The 20,127-nt window shown below is 39.7% G+C and overlaps 1 protein-coding gene and 1 long non-coding RNA gene across 2 annotated transcripts in view; one reads left to right on the top strand and one right to left on the bottom strand.

The window, feature by feature from the left end:
• The window catches only part of LOC146686116 (uncharacterized), a 130,768-nt gene that overhangs the window by 44,572 nt on the left and 66,069 nt on the right, over positions 1 to 20,127 (top strand). The gene's annotated exons all lie outside the window — the stretch shown is intronic.
• Positions 1 to 20,127, bottom strand: part of frmd6 (FERM domain containing 6) — a 59,617-nt gene that overhangs the window by 38,592 nt on the left and 898 nt on the right. Inside the window, exons 2-4 of the mRNA XM_085442285.1 lie at positions 5,527 to 5,802; positions 3,912 to 4,002; positions 1,140 to 1,219 (exon numbers count right to left, since the gene is read on the bottom strand). Of these exons, the coding sequence (XP_085298411.1) occupies positions 1,140 to 1,219; positions 3,912 to 4,002; positions 5,527 to 5,625 (270 nt within the window). The 5' untranslated portion in view covers positions 5,626 to 5,802. The remainder of the gene's footprint in view (positions 1 to 1,139; positions 1,220 to 3,911; positions 4,003 to 5,526; positions 5,803 to 20,127) is intronic.

The raw sequence follows: 20,127 nt of genomic DNA, 5'->3' as shown, positions 1-20,127 counted from the left end.
TGTGTATGGAGCCATTGGGTGCGGTCACTATAGCAACCAGGCTCACACCTGCCTGCTTAACGAGCTCTGCCTGCCACTGTGCCAAGATTCATCTTAAACACTTCTCTTTCAACTGCTGCTGTGTCCACAGTGTTAAAGCCATCATTTTACCCTCAAAACGTCGCCATCGTTGTTCTTTTTCCAACATCTTGTCTTTCAAAGCTCAGAGATGTAAACTTTTTAAACTGTGTGGGTCCAAGTGGAGGGATCACATTTTAGTCATTCAGTGATTCAAAGAATATGACCTTTTAATATTCTTTCAGATGTTTTCTGACTCTAAATGTTCTTTTCTCATTTCTTAGGTTTTTCTAATTTACAATTAAAACATTTTCAGCTTTTTTCCAACTTCTTCTTCTGTGTAACCTTCAGCTTTTAGCAGTTCAGCACCTTTGTTTTCAGGTTAAATTCGGGGTTTTTTTTTTTATCTCATTCAAAATTTTTAACTTAAATTCAGTAATTATTTCATTTCAATGCATACATTCAGATTCAAGCATTCACACTGCAGTTTCTTCAGAAAATGCACTTTCTAGTTTACATTATTATGTAAAAATAACAAAATGACTTAAAGCAAAAATTGGGAAAAGTAAAGTCCGAAGTCTTTATATTAAGGGCCATCAGTCAAACAATATGGTTTGCTCTGGGTCTAAACAGAGCGCGTTGTGTGTGACATCTTCTTTTGCGCATGCAGGCCGCTTTGAGGGTTCACACTAGAGCGCGTTTGCTGTCGCATTTTATTTGTAGTGTGAACAAGCAGACAAAAAAATCGGATTTGATCAAAAAATCGGAATTGAGCATCAAGACCAGCAGTGTGAACATAGCCTAATGTCCATACCTACAGATTTGAACTTGTATGTTAGGCATATAGCTCCTCTGGATCCAAAAAAGGTCAGGGCTTTGAGCAGAACTGTATGCAAATATGACCACGGTTTTTAGAAGGTAAGCAAGTAGATGGTAAATTATACCCATCTGACAAGGAATTTTAATTGTATAAATCATGTAAGTCCAGGTAGAATACTCTTGGTAAATCCTTTTTGATTTACATCTTACTGTCTTCTTCCAATTTCTACTAAAATTTGGGAGCCCAGCAAAACTTTTCTTACCTTGCTTGCTTCTCTCTTCCATTCTTTGGGACAGTACTTGGACAATTTCTGATCCAGCTCCATATAGATGTGCTCATTATCTGCAATGGGAGAGAAACTGCTTTAGCCCAGGAACTCACTGTCTGTGTCATCGGTGTGTGCACACCTGGATACATACATATATGCCTTTGTGTGTGTTGCTCAGAAAAATCACCACTGAATGAGCCCAGTTCAAAGACTGCCTCAGAGCAGTCACATTAGACAGCCTCTGAGCTTCCCTTTGTACTCTGAGCCTCCCTCTCATTCTCTTTAAATCACGCTGTCATGTCTTAATCTTTTCCTAAAGTGACACCCTTCATAAGCTGCAGCCTGCTGATCTGACAACTCTGGGCTTCTATACAATTAAAACCAGCTGAAAAGCTAAAAGCCACATAAAGAGCAGGAGCAGAGCCTCTATGACAGGATGCCAGCACCTATTTTTATCAACATTATAAATATACCTGGAACTTGAGTGTTCGTTTACATGACTTGCACTTATAAAGTCAGCACATTAAGCAGCAGCACATTATTATAATCACCAGAATACAAAGATCCATTAAAATTCTTTATTTCCACACTGTTAGATTTCAAACATTTTCCAAGAAAATGCTGGTTTTACTTGGTGACAATTTGAGATCTCCACAGCTAAGACTTCTGCCGCCATTCTATTGCTATTGAGCCAATTTATGTTTGGTTTGTGGCACTTGAAGAATCCAAAAAATATATCTGAAATACCCAAAGGCAATATCTGTTTCCAGAAACAATATTCCTATTACCAAGGATAATCTGCAGATGTATTTTTGTGGTTGCACATTAGTAGAAGTGGAAATGAAGCAGGGGTTAGTGGGAAACTGTTTTTTAAAAGTGTGTGTGTGTGTGTGTGTGTGTGTGTGTGTGTGTGTGTGTGTGTGAACTGACCTGACCTGTAAAACGTAATTTTGTGGCCTATAACGGCAATATAAATAGAGAAGGATGCCATTTCTGGCACACCGTGTGAATACTTAAATTACAGTTTGGCACCACAGAAATCTTTTCCCTATTGCTGAAAACATTCACAAATTTTATTATTTTAAACCACAGATATTATCTAAAACTGAGTCTGGTGAAGATCGTCTTGTCAGGGGGACAGTGGGTGACACACAGGGAGTGGGTGGCCTCTGTTTGCCTTGGGCATTTCACGCTGTTCAGACAAGCACTTCAGGAATGTCCTACAATCAGACCCTTTGGCTCCAGCTCAACTGACCTGCTGTGCCGCCATTGGCTCATCTGGCGGGCAGCTGTCTGAAAACACCGCCTTTTGCAATTTACTTTCCCTATGCAGCTGCCTACAACTGTCATCTGCTGTCTGCCACACCATAAAACAGACACAGTGACTCATTCCAATAGGACGACCCTCGCTGAGCCCCATCACTGTAAAAACAACTTTAACTTTGCCACACAATGGGAGGCAGTCAGGATCAGGAGGCCCTGGTTCCTGGGCAACCGCCATGACAGATATGTGAGAGATGCTACTTTTAGTACTAAGGAAAGTATCTGTCTGGTTACACTGGTTTTATGTGGCTCCTGATGACAAGCATACTTCATGATCAAAAGTACTATTTGTATAAAGACCCTAAGAATAATCATTCTGACTGATGAGATCAACTTTGAGCTGCACACAACAAAACAGAAATATATATATATATATATATACATACATACATACACACACCTAGAGCTGGGCGATAGAACGATAACGATATGTATTGCGATATAACTTTTTCTCGATAGAAAAATTAAACTATCGCGATAGACCTCGCCGCTCTTGTCCTCTTTAAAAAAAAAAACAAACAAAAAAAACAGCCAATCCAAATTAAGTAGCGCAGAGCCGAACCAATCACAGCCGCAGCGTCACGTCACGTGACTTGTTACGTAAAGCACAAGTGCCAAGCCGCACATGTGTATTTGTTTGGGAAGCAGCCAGCCACCGTACCGCCCGGGTAATGGAGGAAATGAGTGCGCCGACTAGAGAAAAATCAACCGAGCGTGACCGAAGAGAAAACAGATGATGGTTCCAATGTCGAAGAGATTGTCAAACGGAAGAGCCATAGAAGTTCCGTAGTGTGAAGGTATTTTGGCTATTTCAAGTCTGAAGTAGCGCGCACTATAAATTGTGCCGAAAGCAAGTCTGGAAATACAATAAACCGGTGCATGCTCAATCTCTGACTGGAAGCGCTAATTCGTCATTCGGCTTTTGTCAGACTAAAGTAACTGTTAAAACTGTTTGAAAAGCTAAGCTATACAACAAGGAGAGATTGAGAATTTCCTTTTAGTTCTCAGTTTATTTGATATTGACAAAAGTTAGTCAATTTTGTCTGTTCTTCTGTAAAACAAACTAAGATTCATTTTTAGAATTAATATTTTGTTTCTAAGTGGAACTGACAATTTAGTAGTCTGTTTTGTTTGTTCTATTTTGAAACTTAAACGCTTTAGCGGCTGCCTTTTGTGTAGTTTGCAATATTTGTCTTTATTTATCTGAAAAAGTCTCATGTTCCTTAAGTACATCTACCCTGTTGAACTTATTATGGGAAATAAATATATAAAATAAAAACAAGCTGCTGATTATTTCACATTTTACTTGTGAGCAACGGCACATTTAAATCTTACAAATATAGTTATTTGGCTTATATCGTGATAGATATCGTTATCGCCTGATATGAAAAAATCTCATATCGCCCAGCTCTACCCATACCCCTAAATGAAAAGTAGTCTTACTCTGAATAACACTGAGCCCAAACAGATGACAGTCCTTCAGCCTGAGGAGGTCACACACCTGGACCAAAAGTTCCTGGCACAAACTCTTCACCTGGGGAGGAGATGTCAGGACAATTATTAGTGATCGGCAATGTGTTGTATTTATTCTGCACTGTTATGAACCACTACAAAGACCTGGGGCATGCATGAGCAGCACTCTGCATGCATGTTTATCATCCTATGACATCTTGTGCAAGCTTAAACATGTTGTGGTACCATGGTGTTAGCCACCAAACACAGTCTTATTTTACGGGAAAACAGTCTTCTTCTGGCAGTTCTGAGATTTGACATTCCCATTGGTTAATTTTTCTTTGTTTTTGCTTTTGCAAAATGCAGATGGGTGATTGTAGATTGAAATTAAATTCTGGATCTTTTAACTTGAAGAGATTCATGAACTTTCTGAAATATTGACTAGAATTTGCAATGAAATCAAAACTTCTCAGCCTGTGTGCTTTTAGGTTTAGTTCAAAAACCTTATTTACTTTGACACTTACAGTTAAACCTAATCCCAACCTTAAGCCAGTGGCCAGTAGCACCAACTGGTTTTTACTAAGCCTGTACTACCAAGCAGACTTAACATGCTCTCCGAGCTTGTATAACTTGATTTATTGTCATTTTCATAAGGCAGTTTCACCAGTGGTGAAATAAGAATGTAAACAGAGCTATTCTATCTAGCTATCTGGTGTTGGCCAGAGGGGCCGATGGCACGATATGGCAGCCTCGTTTCTGTCAGTCTGCCCCACGGCAGCTGTGGCTACAACTGTGGTTTGCCTCCACCAGTGTGTGAATGTGAGAGTGAATGAATAGTGGAATTGTAAAACGCTCTAGAAAAGCGCTATATAAATGCAATCCATTATTATTTATTATTATCCAGTCTGCAAAAGAACACATTGGATCGCGGAAAGATCTACTGACCAGGCCAGAGACATTTCTTTGAAGGAAAAAAAAAAAAGATCCTGTAACAGTTATTGTTTTTGGAGAGAACTACCTTGTTTTTCCTTGCTTAGATAGCATGGAAAGCACTGAGATCAATCAGCTGCTTGGCTGATAGCTCCTCATTGAGTGTAAATGTATAACTCAATCAGCAAACAGCTCTTTAAAACTTATTGTAAACTCAACATGATGTGTAACAGTAGAGATGATTTTGACTTCATGCCTGCTCCTAAAGGGCTTTAAAGCTTTTCATTTAGATGCGGTTATGTCTACCTCTGAAAAACGAACCAGGCAGCTTTCAATCAGGAACCTACAAAACAAACACCTGTTTTCCGAGATAAGAAAACAAAAGGTAGCTCACCTAAAAAACACCTGGCACAATCAATGACCTATAGTACTCTGAGAGGTAAAGCGCTAAATAGTTGAACCTTCAGACAAAGCCGAGCAGCTTGGTCATTGACTTTCTTTCTACAGTCTCGCCCACAGACTGTATATAAAAGATGTGCATCATCTTTGTTTATGTTTCTAAATCTAATCTAGAAAATAAAGCTGCCTGTTTGTCAATTAAAGCATTTGAAGTACACTACATTATTTCACTCATAAGTATTTCTTTACCTTAAAAAGTTTTTATGCATCTACTCACATTAACTATGACATTCAGTGTGTCATCATTGGGCAAAAAGACACAGACACAGCGGCGGTCCTGCATGGTTTTGTTGTTGTGGAAGTTCAGTTTGTTCATCTTCGTGTGGCTGAAACGGGACAGGCCTCTTCGCCTGCTATCAGGCCCTCCGAGGACCCACCTCCACCACCGACCAGACCTGCTTCAGCTGTAGCCCGGTATAGACGCACCTATGGGCTCAGCGGGCCAAGCAGTGCTCACAAGACAGGGCATGGGGACCCGAGCTGCAGTCAGCCACTGTGAAGACACATGATAGAGAACAAAGCACTTGATGTTAGTACAGTCTGATTTATGCAAATGTATGAACTATAAAGATGTGCTCTGCAATGTGCGGAGGAGGCATGGCTGACATTTAAAATAAATAAATAAATCTAAATTTGTCTGAAGATCTAAATTATTATTTAAAAAGAGCAAAACTGTACTAATAAAGTCTGACAGGAATGAGAAATATAAGACAAATAAGGAGGGGAAGCACTCCTGTTCATTTCCATGTATATGTGACACCATTTCAGAAGACTATAAATGACGATAAATGATAAATGGAAGCTGTGGAGGTGGGTCTGGAGAGGAACTGATGACATGTAATGCTGGGTTAAGGAGATACTGACTAAGCCACTCGCACTCCTATCCAATTTCAGTTTATGTCACCACCTTTCTTTAAAAAAAAAAAACAACAACAACTCAATCTAGCTGCTATTCTCATCTTTGACAAATGTAACAAACTGCAGCTTGAACAGCTGTCTATAAAAACCTACACAGGGCACTGGATGCTGACTGGGTGTCTGATTGTGAGCCAACCAGCTCCACATTTCCCTCCTGGCATTACTTTTGTCAACTCATTCAGTTCTGTTAAAAGCTTTTGGCTGTCTGACTTTCTTGAATTTTTCACCGTCTGCTGGAATCCAAATGCAAGAGTCAGACTGTGGCAGTGTCTGCTCCATGCCTTCTTACTCAGTTTCCTAGAATTAAAGTCTGAAGATGCTGAACAGGAAATAAAAATATTCCTGAACCCTCTCATTTTAATTTTCAGCAGTATTTTCATATGAAAGGCCAACTGTAACTTTATTCTGTGTATGAACCTGAAGTCAGGTCATATGAAAACAGTTCTGATACGCCCCACAGGGAACGGTTCTGGCTCCGTTCCTCTTCACCATCTACACTGCAGACTTCTCCCACAATTCCACCCAGTGCTTCCTGCAGAAGTTCTCTGATGACTCTGCAATAGTCGGCCTCATCACTGATGGGGACGACAAGGAGTACAGAGGTCTGACCCAAGACTTTGTGGACTGGTGCCAGCTGAACTACCTCCAGATCAACGCCAGTAAAACCAAGGAACTGGTGGTAGACTTCCGCAGGCACAAGCATTCTCCACTGCAACCACTGAACATCCAAGGTATGGACATTGAGGCTGTGGACAGCTACAGGTACCTTGGTGTTCATCTGAACAATAGACTGGACTGGACTCATAACTCAGACGCCCTCTACAGGAAAGGGCAGAGCAGGCTGTACCTGCTGCGGAGACTCAGGTCGTTTGGAGTGGAGGGCCCACTCCTGAAGACCTTCTATGACTCTGTGGTGGCTTCTGCTATCTTTTATGGTGTGGTCTGCTGGGGCGGCAGCATCTCTGCTGGGGACAGGAAGAGACTGAACAGGGTGATCCGAAGGGCCAGCTCTGTTCTAGGATGCCCTCTGGACCCAGTGGAGGTGGTGAGTGACAGGAGAACGGCGGCTAAGCTGTCATCCCTTGAAGCGCCTTGAAGCGCCTTGAGGCGACTTTTGTTGTGATTTGGCGCTATATAAATAAAATTGAATTGAATTGAATTGAATCCCTGATGGACAACATCTCCCACCCCATGCAGCAGACTGTGACAGCACTGAGCAGCTCCTTCAGTAGGAGACTGCGGCACCCACGGTGTGGGACGGAGAGATTTCGCAGGTCTTTCCTCCCCACTGCTGTCAGACTCCATAATAAAGACTTTAACTGATCAAGCACACACATCCATACATATGCAATAATACTAAGTGCAATAATCCTTTCTGTCATCGTTGTATTTTTACTCAGTTGTATATAGTATTTGTATTTGTATTCTATTTTTATCTTATTGTATATTTATTTTATTTTATTCTACTGTATATAGTATTTTATTTTATTCTATTCTGTACAGTTGTGTACTGTATTTATTCTTATTGTATTCTAATTTTTGCCTCATAACTTTTGCACTGTCCACTTCCTGCTGTGACAAAACAAATTTCCCACGTGTGGGACTAATAAAGGTTATCTTATCTTATCTTATCTTATCTTTTTGAACAGCAGTGTGTTCCCTAGTTTCTTACTAAGTACTATAAATAGCAGTCTCTCACACAATAGGCACACCAACAGCTTTAACAGCTTCAAGCTGTGAGCTACTAGCTGCTCACAGCTTGAATTACACCTAAGGATGTGTGAGACCTTCAGAGGGTATGAAAAGTCTCAGACCAGACCAAAGAAAGTTTAAGAACAATCAGTAAAGATTATCACTTCTTCCTGTTTAAAGTCACTCACCTTGAAGGCATGTTGTCATTAAAAACAGGCAGGATGGGTAACAGAGAGGATCACATTACCATGTGAGAAACTATTAGCATTTAAAAGGATGCAGTTAAATAATACAAGATTCACTGACAGGTAGTTCAGCTTAAAGATTCAGTAAGCAGTACCTGCATGTAGGGCTGCCACAAACGATTATTTTGATAGTCGACTAGTCACCGATTATTTTTGCGATTAGTCGACTAATCAGATCATCATCCACTGGACGTAAAACTACAGCTTATATAACTATCATTAGCTTACAGCTTTAAGCTTTTAAGGTGCTAACTAAAAATAAAGACAAGATGATAGTTTATTCAATTTTAATGAAATTTGCAGATTGTTTCGGTAAAGTTGAATAAACTCCTTGCTATCTAAAATATAACAGGACACCGGGGTATATTCTCCAGCATCTCACACTTCTGATAATCAGCTGTCTGCTTGACGTTTATTCAGCTGTGTAAAAACTATAACTTTAATCTCAGCCAAACCGATTTACTCAGGAACAAATAAAATACTAAAAAAAAAAAAAAAAAAAAGGCCAAACAACAACATTTTTAATTTATCTAAGTGACTCATATATATTTAACCTGAGTCGCGAAAGACGGCGGTGGGTTTGAAAACAATTTGCCGGGAGTCCGGTGTTCTCACGGCGATAGTGACCTAGCCCCCGGCTAGCTATCGAGCTAGTGGGTAACAGACGTCTCCGAAAACTGAGCAGATATTTGAGGTTTACACAGCTACATTCTCGCCTGAAAATATGTTAAACGTTTATTTTGTGACCCAGAAAGAATAATAAGAGTAATATTAAAACTAACTAGCTACCGCCATTGTTGGAAACTAAGCTGGGCCGCGCTATGAATTCTGGGACACAGCTACTTCTTCTTCTTCGGGGTTTAACGGCAGCTGGAATCCTTGTACATGCAGTGCTGCCATCTTCTGTTTCAGTCCGTTATTACACTCTTAAATCCTGCTATTATTCCTGCGTCTTTTGCGATCTTCCAAAGCTTCAAACGACACGTCGACTATTAAATCAGTCGTCGACGATTTTGATAGTCGACGTAATCGTGACTAGTCGACAAATCGTGGCAGCCCTACCTGCATGCCATAAACACTGCAGTATGAGCTCCCCATACAGCATTTTAGTACCACTTATAAAAACTAAGTGGGGAAAAAAAATCAGTCTTAAATCTGTAAATTCCAGCTTTAACAAAGCAAGCACTACTGAAAACAACCCTGAAATTATTGAACTCATACCAATAAACAACATCCTTAACTGTAGGACTGCACTTCTGCAGCAAAGTCACCGACCATTTGTACGCCTGCTGTCGACATATAACACTGCTTTGTTCCTGCATAGACAAGGGGCATTGTGGGTAAATCGCCCATAAATACACATACTGTTGACATATAGCATCAGTTCTCATTAAAGCTGGTCATTGGGTGTGCAGTGTAGCAGGCAACCAGCCACTCAGCAAAGTCAGCTGATGAGCCATGACTGGGGCAGGTCCCTGCGTTGCTGCTGACCTTGACTAAACCTGCAACTGCACTGCACACACGTGTGTGTACGGGCAGACAGAATTAGAGACAAAATTTACAGTAAGAACATTCATAAGGACACACACTCACACTGGGTATGTTCCTGGACTCTTGCAATGACCATATGTCAGGTGTTACTACAGGGCAGCTGAGCAGTGGGAAGGCAGCAGGGTTAATTAGACATTAGACCAATCTAACTGGATTACTACTCTCTATCATTGTTTCCTCGTTGGAGCACGAGTCATGCAAGTGACCCAGGACAGACACAATGTTTACAGACAATACCGTGCTTAGCCAGAATGGCAGTGCATGGAAAATAAAGCCAAGGCATGTGTACATACATAAAAAATACAGGAGGTTTTAATTTACATTACAGGTTAGCTTCAGAATTCTCCCAATCATAGCAGTACTGTAATACTAGAAGCATGCTTAACTACAAAAACATTTGAAAAGCATAGTCCCTCATTCACACCAATGTTCCATTTCATAATAAAGAAAGTAATTGAGATCCACATAAAATCTGAATGACTCCTTCCTCTCTCCGTGCCTCACCTCTCCACTTAGTTTCATGAGATAAGACTGGTTGATTTTCACCTTATGTTGCTGGAGACAGACAAACGCCAATGAAAACACACTTGTGCTGTATGTCTCAAAGGCTTTATACAGTAAGCGGCAAATATAAGTTATGTGGGAAGTAGGGCAGGGCGATATGGCCTAAAATCCATATCACGGTATAATTTGAAGCACATGCAGTAACGATATATATCGCGATATATTCTTTTCCACACTATAAGGCACCAGATTACTTTTTTCAAGTAACGAGTAAAGGGATTACTATTGCAAAAACGGTAATTAGATTACCGTTACTTTCCCGTAGGAACACTGCGTTACTAAAACCGTGATTTTTTTTTTTTTTTTTTTTAGCGAGAATGTCTCATGACAATGACGTAAGCGAGTGCGATATTTGTGACAACAGCTGTGTGCAGATCAACAATGGATAATATATCGAGTGCAGGAGAAGAGTATGAGCGTGCAGCGTTTAAAGCATGGAAGTACTGACCTTATTTTGAGTTTGATTCCATAAAAAGTGACAAAAACATTTGCGTCTGTTGTGCATGGGAAGAAAACTTCTTTTTACAGCGAAAAAAACCCCTAAACAAGCACCGAGTGCGCAACGACGTAATGGGAAATTCACAGAGACTCGCGGATTCTTCAACTGACTTGCAGCACACCTGCACCAGGGAAAACCTCCGCCTACCCCACTCCTATTTTATACTCTTTTATACCCACTCTTATTTTATTTATTTTCTGCTGTGTTTTACTTGCATCTATTTGAAAGACTGAGTGTAAACACAAAAAATATGTTATTTTATGCGCTGGAATGTGCAGAAAATAGGTTTAAATGTTAAACTAATTTCTTCCAGTCAGAGAATGGTGCATATAATTTAATTTTTGCTTGATGCATTAAGTTAAAAGATTAAAACTGATAAAACAAGTTTAAAAAAAGACTTTTCCATTTGATTACATTTTGTATGATGGATTATGCAGAAAAAGAATTGGGCTGAAAGATCTATCACTTTATCACCTATTCAGGTTGTAAATAGGGTTTTTAAAAAGTAACTAAGTAATTAATTACTTTTGAAAATAAGTAATCAGTAAAGTAACGGGATTACTTTTTGGGGGAAGTAATCAGTAATAGTTACTGATTACCTTTTTCAAGTAACTTGACCAACACTGTAAGGCACACTTAAAATCCTTTAATTTTCTCAAAAATTGAGAGTGTGCCTTATGTATGAATTCTGGTTGTGCTTACTGACCATGAACCGATTTTGGCGTGCAGAAATCTGTTAAAAAATGTTTTAGTACAACTTTGGTAAGCCACACTGCTTGATGGATTGTCAAAGTATTACTTTATTATATTTGAAAAGTGCTTCATCTCTTGATGACATCATCATCATGCGCTATCGCGGTAGAGCGGTATAGTCAAAATCTCTATCGTTGGCCAAATTTATATCGTTTATATTGTATATCGTTTATATCGCCCACCCCTAGTGGGAAGTTTAAAGTAATAAGTCAAATGGCACATAATCATTCAGTTTGTGACACAGAAAATAAACAGCTGCTGAGACCAGAAGGTTTGCAGAGGAATTACATATTAATTATCAGTGATATTGAAAGGTTAGTAACAGAACAAGCTTCACTGGTTGACCAACCACAGGTCTTGCAGTATCCATATGGCAGCTGCACTCAGCATAGCTCTGTCTTGTATTTAAATGTTTTGGTTAAGGTGCAAAAATCAAGCAGCTCCTCAGGGTGGCTCCATATGACATGTTGTGCAGTGAGTGATGATGGAAAGCAGGGGTAGGAAAAAAACAAATGTCACATCTTTCATACTACCCATTCATTACACTTTTACATTTTTGAATGGTGAAAGCAAATGCCTCTAATATCAAAGACAGCGGTAATGCAGACATGACTGCATTTTGCCATTACTGATGGGATTGGGGCTATTGTGTCATGTCTGGTGTACATGTGACACATAACTGCAGACTTGTCCACCATGACAACGCACTGGTCCTTTTCATATATGCAATACATAAATTTACTGGATTTATCAATTTGCTAAATTGTTCCTCAAGGCTTTAATCATATATAACCACACAACAGTCATAGAGGTGGGAATCACCATACATCCCACGATACGATATTCCCACGATACGATATTATCACAATACTTAACGCACGATACAATATTATTGCAATTTTTAAAAATATTTTGCGATATTCAGATTCTGTACATAAAGGTAAACTTTATCAATATTCATTTTATCTAATATCAAAGTCTCACACTCAGTCTCTCATTTCAGTCAGCTTTATTGTTGACAAACTGAACGGTTTGTATCACAGTCTAGTCCAACTTAATGAATGCAACCATCTGGTACAATTATAGCTATTCTGAACTATGCAATTTATAAAAACTATGCAGCCCATTCAGCAACGGAAGAATTTGAAAGTAAATCAAAACAAAACATAATTTTGCATTAAATAAAAAAGTTTTAAACTTAATTAAAATAAAACATGTCTTAAATTAAAATAAGTAAACTGTCATATTTATTGCTGCCAGCTGCCAAAAACAAGTTAAACACATTTGGACAGTGAAGGAATGTCAGGATTCTTGCTCAGAAAAAGGATCAACATGCTCTGAGCACAAAAACCATTTTTGTAACAAAATATCGATTTCTGCTGTCCCTGTATCGATACATTATTAGCAAACAAAATATCACGATACTACACAGTATCGATTTTTTTCCCCCACCCCTAAACAGTCATGAAGACAGCTATTTTTTTTTTTCTCCATACGTGCACAGTACTTACTGAATCTAAGCTGAGGTAGATTAAGCTCTGTGGTGTGTTCAAGGGGATACATCACGTCTTGTAAGAGCGCCATGCTAAGTTTTATGGAAATGTGATCAGGGTGCTGCATTAGACATAAACCATTCAGATGGCGTCAGATTAATGGATAAGTGTGTGTGTGTGTGTGTGTGTGTGTGTGTGTGTGTAGGGGCCTACTGGAAAGAGAGTGCTGGATAATGAATCGGATGCTGCTTTCAATCCCCTTCTACTGGATTGCAAAGTGTGATTGCAAGTCCAACTAAGCCAACACCCGCACACAAAGCGGCCAACTGCGCTTCCTCCTGCCTTTAAGTCTAAAACAGGGATCCTGTCAACGTGGCAGGACCAGGCATGACACCGAATCCCACACTGAGATACAGAGCAAGTCCTTCTGTCAAGAATGCAGCTCTTACTTTCTCATTCTTTCCCTCCATTGACATTAGAGGAGTGGACACTTCCAAGTCTTACAAAGCTCCAGGAACACAAGAAGAAGAAAACTTCCTCTACTTGGAAAAGGAAGAACACACTCACTGAAGGCGGCTGTGCTGTGCTGATTTAAGTGTAGCTTCAGGTACAGCATATGTCAAAGTTAAAGAAAACGGAGAGAAGAAGAGTGGATATATATACACAACAAAGAACGAGAGAGCAGGCGGGAGGGAGCTGGAACAAGGCAGCGCTCAGAGCTTTGGCATGAAAAAAAGAAAAAAAACTGCTGTAGTCAGGAGAATTCCTCACGAACATCTGCTTCTCATTCCAACAATGGTGGCCTTTGATTCCCGATGCACACAACGAGCAGCACCGCCACAATCCTCTGACAGCATCTGAAAACCTGGAGTGGCACACGTGCACTGTAATCCCTCATGTGGAGCTAACCAAAAAAAAAACTGTCAAGCCAAGTGAACTAAGATTTTCATACTTTCTAGTAGGGCTGCACGATTTTGCATAAAATGAGAATCACGATTTTTTGGCTTAGAATTGAGATCACGATTCTCTCACGATTTTCTTTTCCAGTATAAATATTTATTGAACTTATTAACTGCACATCAACTTCGTAACAGTTGAGACTGAACATAAAAACAATAAATAAACATAAAAACAACAAATGTCTCACGTTTTGTGGTTGCCGCAAAATGTTGTACTGCTTGAAATTCCGTCTCCACCGTTGCTCAACACTGCAGTGCAACACTAGAAAAATAGTTGCGGGACGGCACTGTGTAGCGTTTGTCTAGGGTGTTGATCATTTTCCTAAATCCCTCGTTTTGCACAGTGTTGATGGGAGCCATATCTTTGGTCAGGTGATAAGTAATAGCCTCCGTAATTTCTTTGTGCCTGCGGGAGTTCGACGTGTATAGGGAAGCGCTGTATAAGGTTCCCGTTATTGATGCTTGGGTGGTTGACCGGGACGGATTTTCTCCAGTCACTTTCTCGTCATCCCTGACGTGTTCTCCGTTGTTTTTTCCCTGCCAATTTTAGCATCACACGGCACAGCTTCTGTATCACGTGGTATAAGGCTCCGCCCTTGTCATTTGTTGAGCAGGAAGAGTGAGCGCTTGTTTTCATGCAGGTTACGTCCCGGATCAAAATGCGGTACAATCGTTGTCGTCTTTTTTTTAATTTTTTTTTTTATCGTTGTCATTTGGAAATGAGATCGCACATAAGTATGAATCGAGATCGAGATTTTCTAACGATTAATCGTGCAGCCCTACTTTCTAGTTACTGTGAAAACTTTTTGGTGCTACTTTTAAGAGAGATTCCCAGAAAATATAACAAATACAAATGAGGTGCTATTCTTTGTCCAATATGACAGTGAACTAAGCATCCCTGGGTTTCAGACTGTTGTGAAACAAAACAAAACATCTACGAATGACACCTTTGACAGGTAATTTATTTATTTGTAAAAGAACCATAAAACGTTTAAACTGCAATAACTCAGAAGAACTTCACAAATATTAACTAAAATCCTCAATTTTAAGAAACTGAAGCACCATAAGGTCATAATATGCTATCCTCGACATTTCTTTTCTTGGGATTGAACTTTAGTCAGAGCAAAAAATTCTCCACAATGGGGTATGTGTGAGGAACAAAAACACAAGACAAATCCTTATATTATACAGACATGTTTCATGGGCTTCAGATGGTGCCCTGGCTGAAATATTTAAAGGGCACAATTTTTATAAATGGCTCCAATGACTTAATTCGAGTAGGAGCTGATCCTTTTTCCCCTCACAGTTCCCTGCCAAAAGATCAGTTTATGCAGCTAATAGGAAATGTTGCTGAGCTGACAAGTAACTCTAAATCATATTAGTCACAGGATGGCATTAACCTGCCGACTAAGACTTCCCATCTCTTCTGTTTAACTTGCTGATGGACTAAATGAGAAGAAGAATAAAATAAAATAAAAATTAAAAAAACGCTGGTGGTGGCCAGTGGTACCACTCACTGTCCATGGTATGAATTTCAAAATCCTATGTCAACTTGTTCTCAAGTTATCGCATTCATAAAACTTTCAGAAAAAATTATCTCTGACCTCTAACCTTGAGGTCAACATCACTGAGATTCACGCTCTTCTGAGAATTTTTGTAGATAAATCTATGCTATCAATTTCAGATGAGATGACTTCCTTCTTGAGTTATTGCATTCACGAGATTTTCAGAAAGCTTGACCTGAGATGTGAACTTGAATTTTAGTAGATACACCTATGGTATCGTTTTGAAACTCCTACGTCGCTTCATCCTCGAGTTTTTGCATTCACAAATTTGGTTGTCCATCTTGCCTGCCCACCTGGTAGGGTAACAACAGGACTTAACAAACCAATGGGAGCAGGACTTAACAAACCAATGGGGAAACATGACGGTGGCTACACCCACCTGTCTATGAGAGACACACACAGACAGTTTTCCAATGCTAGGGCTAGTGAGCCAGTCAGACCTACAATGCACTGGCTGAAATGCTGCAGTGCACTATTTTCTCTTGAGCCCTTGCCCACAAAAACATCTAGCAGATATTGTGTGTAGACTGTCAGAATTCCTTGTCTCCTACCACCCAGCTTGCAGAGTATAAACTACCTTTTGGCTCTGAGCAAAACTAGCTCTGAGAACCAAAACCTAATTTTGGTGATTTATTAAAGGTTGATGAAATGTCTGATGAAAATCGAGGCAAGTATTCACAATGCAGACAAATCCAGCCCCAGCTCTAGAAAATATTTTGTCCCTCCATGCCAGTAGATGGATCATAAAAAATAAAAAAAAAGATATGATCACGTGACCTCTAAATTTTTAGGTGTCCTCTTCGACTATTCTCATGTTCAGTAATTGCTGAATGTCAGACCTGAATACAGGACAGCACTGTATTGCTGTTACATAATTCACAGAGAAAAGTCAAGGAATAGGTGCCCTCAGGGTAAACTACCACTCAACCAGTAAAATGCAGTTTCAGTATATAGGAGCCATTACTTGAATTCACTGGGGTGGTGAATTTTCAATGGTGATATATACATATATTTTTAGGATTTTAATTTTAAAATCATTTTGCATCTAAAATTTAGGCTGGAGTACGCACCCCTTCTCAAACTGCTCTCAAATGCCTGTGCATATTTATGTCAGACTTAGGATGTAATTGCTTAACCTGGCACGGGTTAGCACATTTCTGTTTTATTTTTTCCAAGCAGTTCCACAATAGGCTGTTTGTTGCCTTTGGCTCTGCATGTTTCTCCTGTTTATTCAATGGCATCTCATTTCAAAGTGTCACACGCACACACACTTTACTGGTCCAACACCTGGTATGTAGTATCTTCTTTTACTTCAGCTCTGTTAAAAGTTGCATAACTGCCACCTTTGGAAGTTGTAGCACATTGCATCCTACAAACCAGCAGTAAAAACAACATATTTCATATAATAAAACAGTTAACAGTTAATATTTAATAACATTAACTATTTAATTTATATTTTTAGCTTACAAAATTTAATAATCACAAAGATACCCATCACCTCTCGTTGCTGACTCTGGATTTATAATTCATAAGTCCTGTGTCATCATTCTATTGTTGTTGCCAAGGTTAAATCTTTCTGCATCAATACCAGTATGCGATATATTTTCAGGTCCTTTGAATTTAAATATACTGGATTAGAGTTGGCTAGGTTTGCAAAGTGGCAACATGTGAAAGCACACAATACAAAACCTTCTCTTTCATCTTATAAAGGAAATTAATATGCTTAAAGTTAAAAGAATGTCCAGGTTTCCTTGTGTTTTGCCTTTTTCCCCTAGCTTAAACTAAATATATTTTTGTAATCTGTAAATTGATTCAGAATGATCACATCCCTCACCGTTTGAATATGCCACTTTTCTTTCTTTCTCTACAACAAAAAGTAGTAACAGAAAGCTCCAAGAGAAAAGATTCAGGGAGTTCTCAGTGAACACCTTAAGCTCGGCTACTTTTATGGAAAAACTGCTTTAACAGTCATAGCATCTGGCATCCATGTGGCTCAGAGGAAGGACTGAGAGCTCACACACATATCTTACACTGCCGGCATTGCCAGACATGTTAAGACAGAGTCAGCAGTCGCTCCCTTCCCTCCCCGCCCAGCATTTAATCTTGGACTCTGCATGAGTAACCTCACAAACCTAGCAATCGCAGTGCAATTCACCACAGAGACGTCAACCCGACCATTACATATGCTTGAAATAGCACAAATAGCCTTAAAGGAGAGGGTTAAAAAATGAGCTGCAATTATAACAAAACCCCAACCAGAACCGGTTGTTTTGTTTCAAGCAAAGTGCTCCATTATAACTGCATGAAAATGTTTGCACAGGTGATCTAATCTGTTTCCTGTGTGCAACTACAAGGATTGTCTTCCAGTTCCTTACACTGTCACACTAGGGGAGAACCACAACACACTTTTTTTTGTTTTGTTTTTTTCTCTGGAAAAATGCTTGAACTGTACGGACCTCCTGGACACCATTTTTTATTTTTATTTTTTTAAAAAGAAAGGAAAACAAGAGCTCTAACCTGATTACCTGGTTGCATGCCAGCTACGAAGGGCTCTGGAGCATGAAAATGACCTCAACGGAAAGACAAAGTAGAGATAATTGGGCCAGTGTGTTCAGCCATCAAACCCATACAACACTTACAGCTGGAATTACATCATAGCATGCTGAGAAATAAATACACTTTTTCCTAACGGTTTTCTTTAGTTTCTCACTATCCGGTGTTACTGACCCACCAGTGGTCCCATGTCTCTGTAACTCATCTCACAATCAGTCCTACCAAAAACCAACAAACCAGCCTTCAGGAAACACCAAGAGCTGCATTGAGAAATAAGCCGATAATATCCTCAGGGGATGCCGGCAGGTTAAATCTCTCAGGTCCACTTCCTCAAAAAGACATGAGCTTCACTAAAGAGCCCAGCTAGCAGAGGAAAAACACAATCCAAGGAAGAAGGACATGGGAAGACAAATGCAGGAAGAGCTGACCCATTTTTTCCCCTTCTATCTCCTTAGCACACTTAAGCCTTTCAGCTGAGGTAAAAGTATACCACCCTGATGTTTTTGCTTAACATTTTTGCTGTTTTTGTCCTGTCAGAGCCAAAGTGTGTTCATGACTCTTGAGGCAATAAAACCTGTCAATTGTGAGAATTACAAAGATACATAAACAGCTTCTCTGGTAATTAGGTTAGTTTAAAACTGGCCTTTCCTGAGATACAAGCTACCTGGAGCAGCTATCTGGGCTAGATAGTGATGGCAGCAGAGAGCCGAGGGCACCTGTATAACTAACAGAAAAATAGATTTGAGGGTGTATACACCCTCACACTGTAGACACTGTGCAGATAATACATGCAAGATGGCAAGAGATAAAGTTTCTCATACTTCATGGCAATAACAGTAATTTCACTCTTTCTTGTGTATGTGTATCACATGGTCCTGAAACTCAAACACAGTTTCACCTTATCTTCTAGCAACAAAACCAAGGGCAGATAAAGAGAAGAGCCTTTTTAAAACACGCTTCCTAAATGGTATGATAATCCCCACATTGCATTATGTCATGCTTCTTTAGGAGAATTTGCATTGCAAGTTGAGAGTTATGTAAAATACAGGTAACGGGTTATCTTCAGTTACCTACAAAGAACACCACAGGAGTTTTCCTCTTCAGCTTTGTTACTATATGTAGGCATTTTGTACTCACTGCAGAGATTTAGTATCAAAGAAAGCCAGCCCCAAGGCTAAGGATTCAGTTGAGCTTCTGATGCTTAGTGTAAAACTGCAGAGATCATTGAAAGCTTCAGAAAAACAATCAGTAAAACATTCAGTGAAGTAATGTCAAGTGCTGTTTATGGTTTTTTAACAGAAAGGTAAAGCTAAGGGTAAAAGTTTTAGAAGGAGCTCAAAAAACATAACAGAAAACATTACACTCACAAAGTTTTAGTGCAGTTAGAGAGGGGGGATTGCCTTGTGAAATTATTGACCATCCCGTCACACATTCCTACAGACTTGCATGAATGAGTCACCCACACACACCAACCAACCACCTTTGTTCAGTCATTTCCTTTTTGTTTCTAACACCAGCACTGCTCTTCCCGTGCAGACAGCACCTGCACTATCCCCCTCTCCCATTCACTTTGCTCTATATACACTATACACCACTGAGCCAAGATAGTGTCACCATATCAAAAAACATGGCTTGTTTTTCTTCCGTTCTCCCTTACAGCTGGACCAGAGACCTGGATAGCAGGTTGTATTTGGGGAATGGTCCAAGCAAAGTATCTGAATAAGCTGCCATATGTAGTGGAGAGATTTCCTAACGTTATCAGGGGGATCCCCCTTGCCTGACTATGCTGGTGTCTTCAGAGGCAGCCAGCGTGACAAGTGCAGTAATCATCACTGTGCAATGTTTATGCATTGTGCAAGAATGTTTATTACATTGCATTAATGTCCCTATTAGAGCTTGGCAAAGAAAACGAATGACAAATTAGTTAACATCAGTCCAGCTGAGAAAGCGTCGTTTCTGCTTTGGCTTCTTCTGAAATGAGGTCATTTAAATCAGAAAATGGACAATAAACCAAGGACCCATGCAA

Source organism: Copadichromis virginalis, linkage group LG19 (genome assembly GCF_057382275.1).
Source record: "Copadichromis virginalis isolate Kocher_CV1m ecotype Utaka linkage group LG19, C_Virginalis_male_GT1.1, whole genome shotgun sequence".
Taxonomy (NCBI): domain Eukaryota; kingdom Metazoa; phylum Chordata; class Actinopteri; order Cichliformes; family Cichlidae; genus Copadichromis; species Copadichromis virginalis.
The sequence above is the reverse complement of the archived record's forward strand: the minus strand, read 5'-3'. Positions and strand labels throughout refer to the sequence as shown.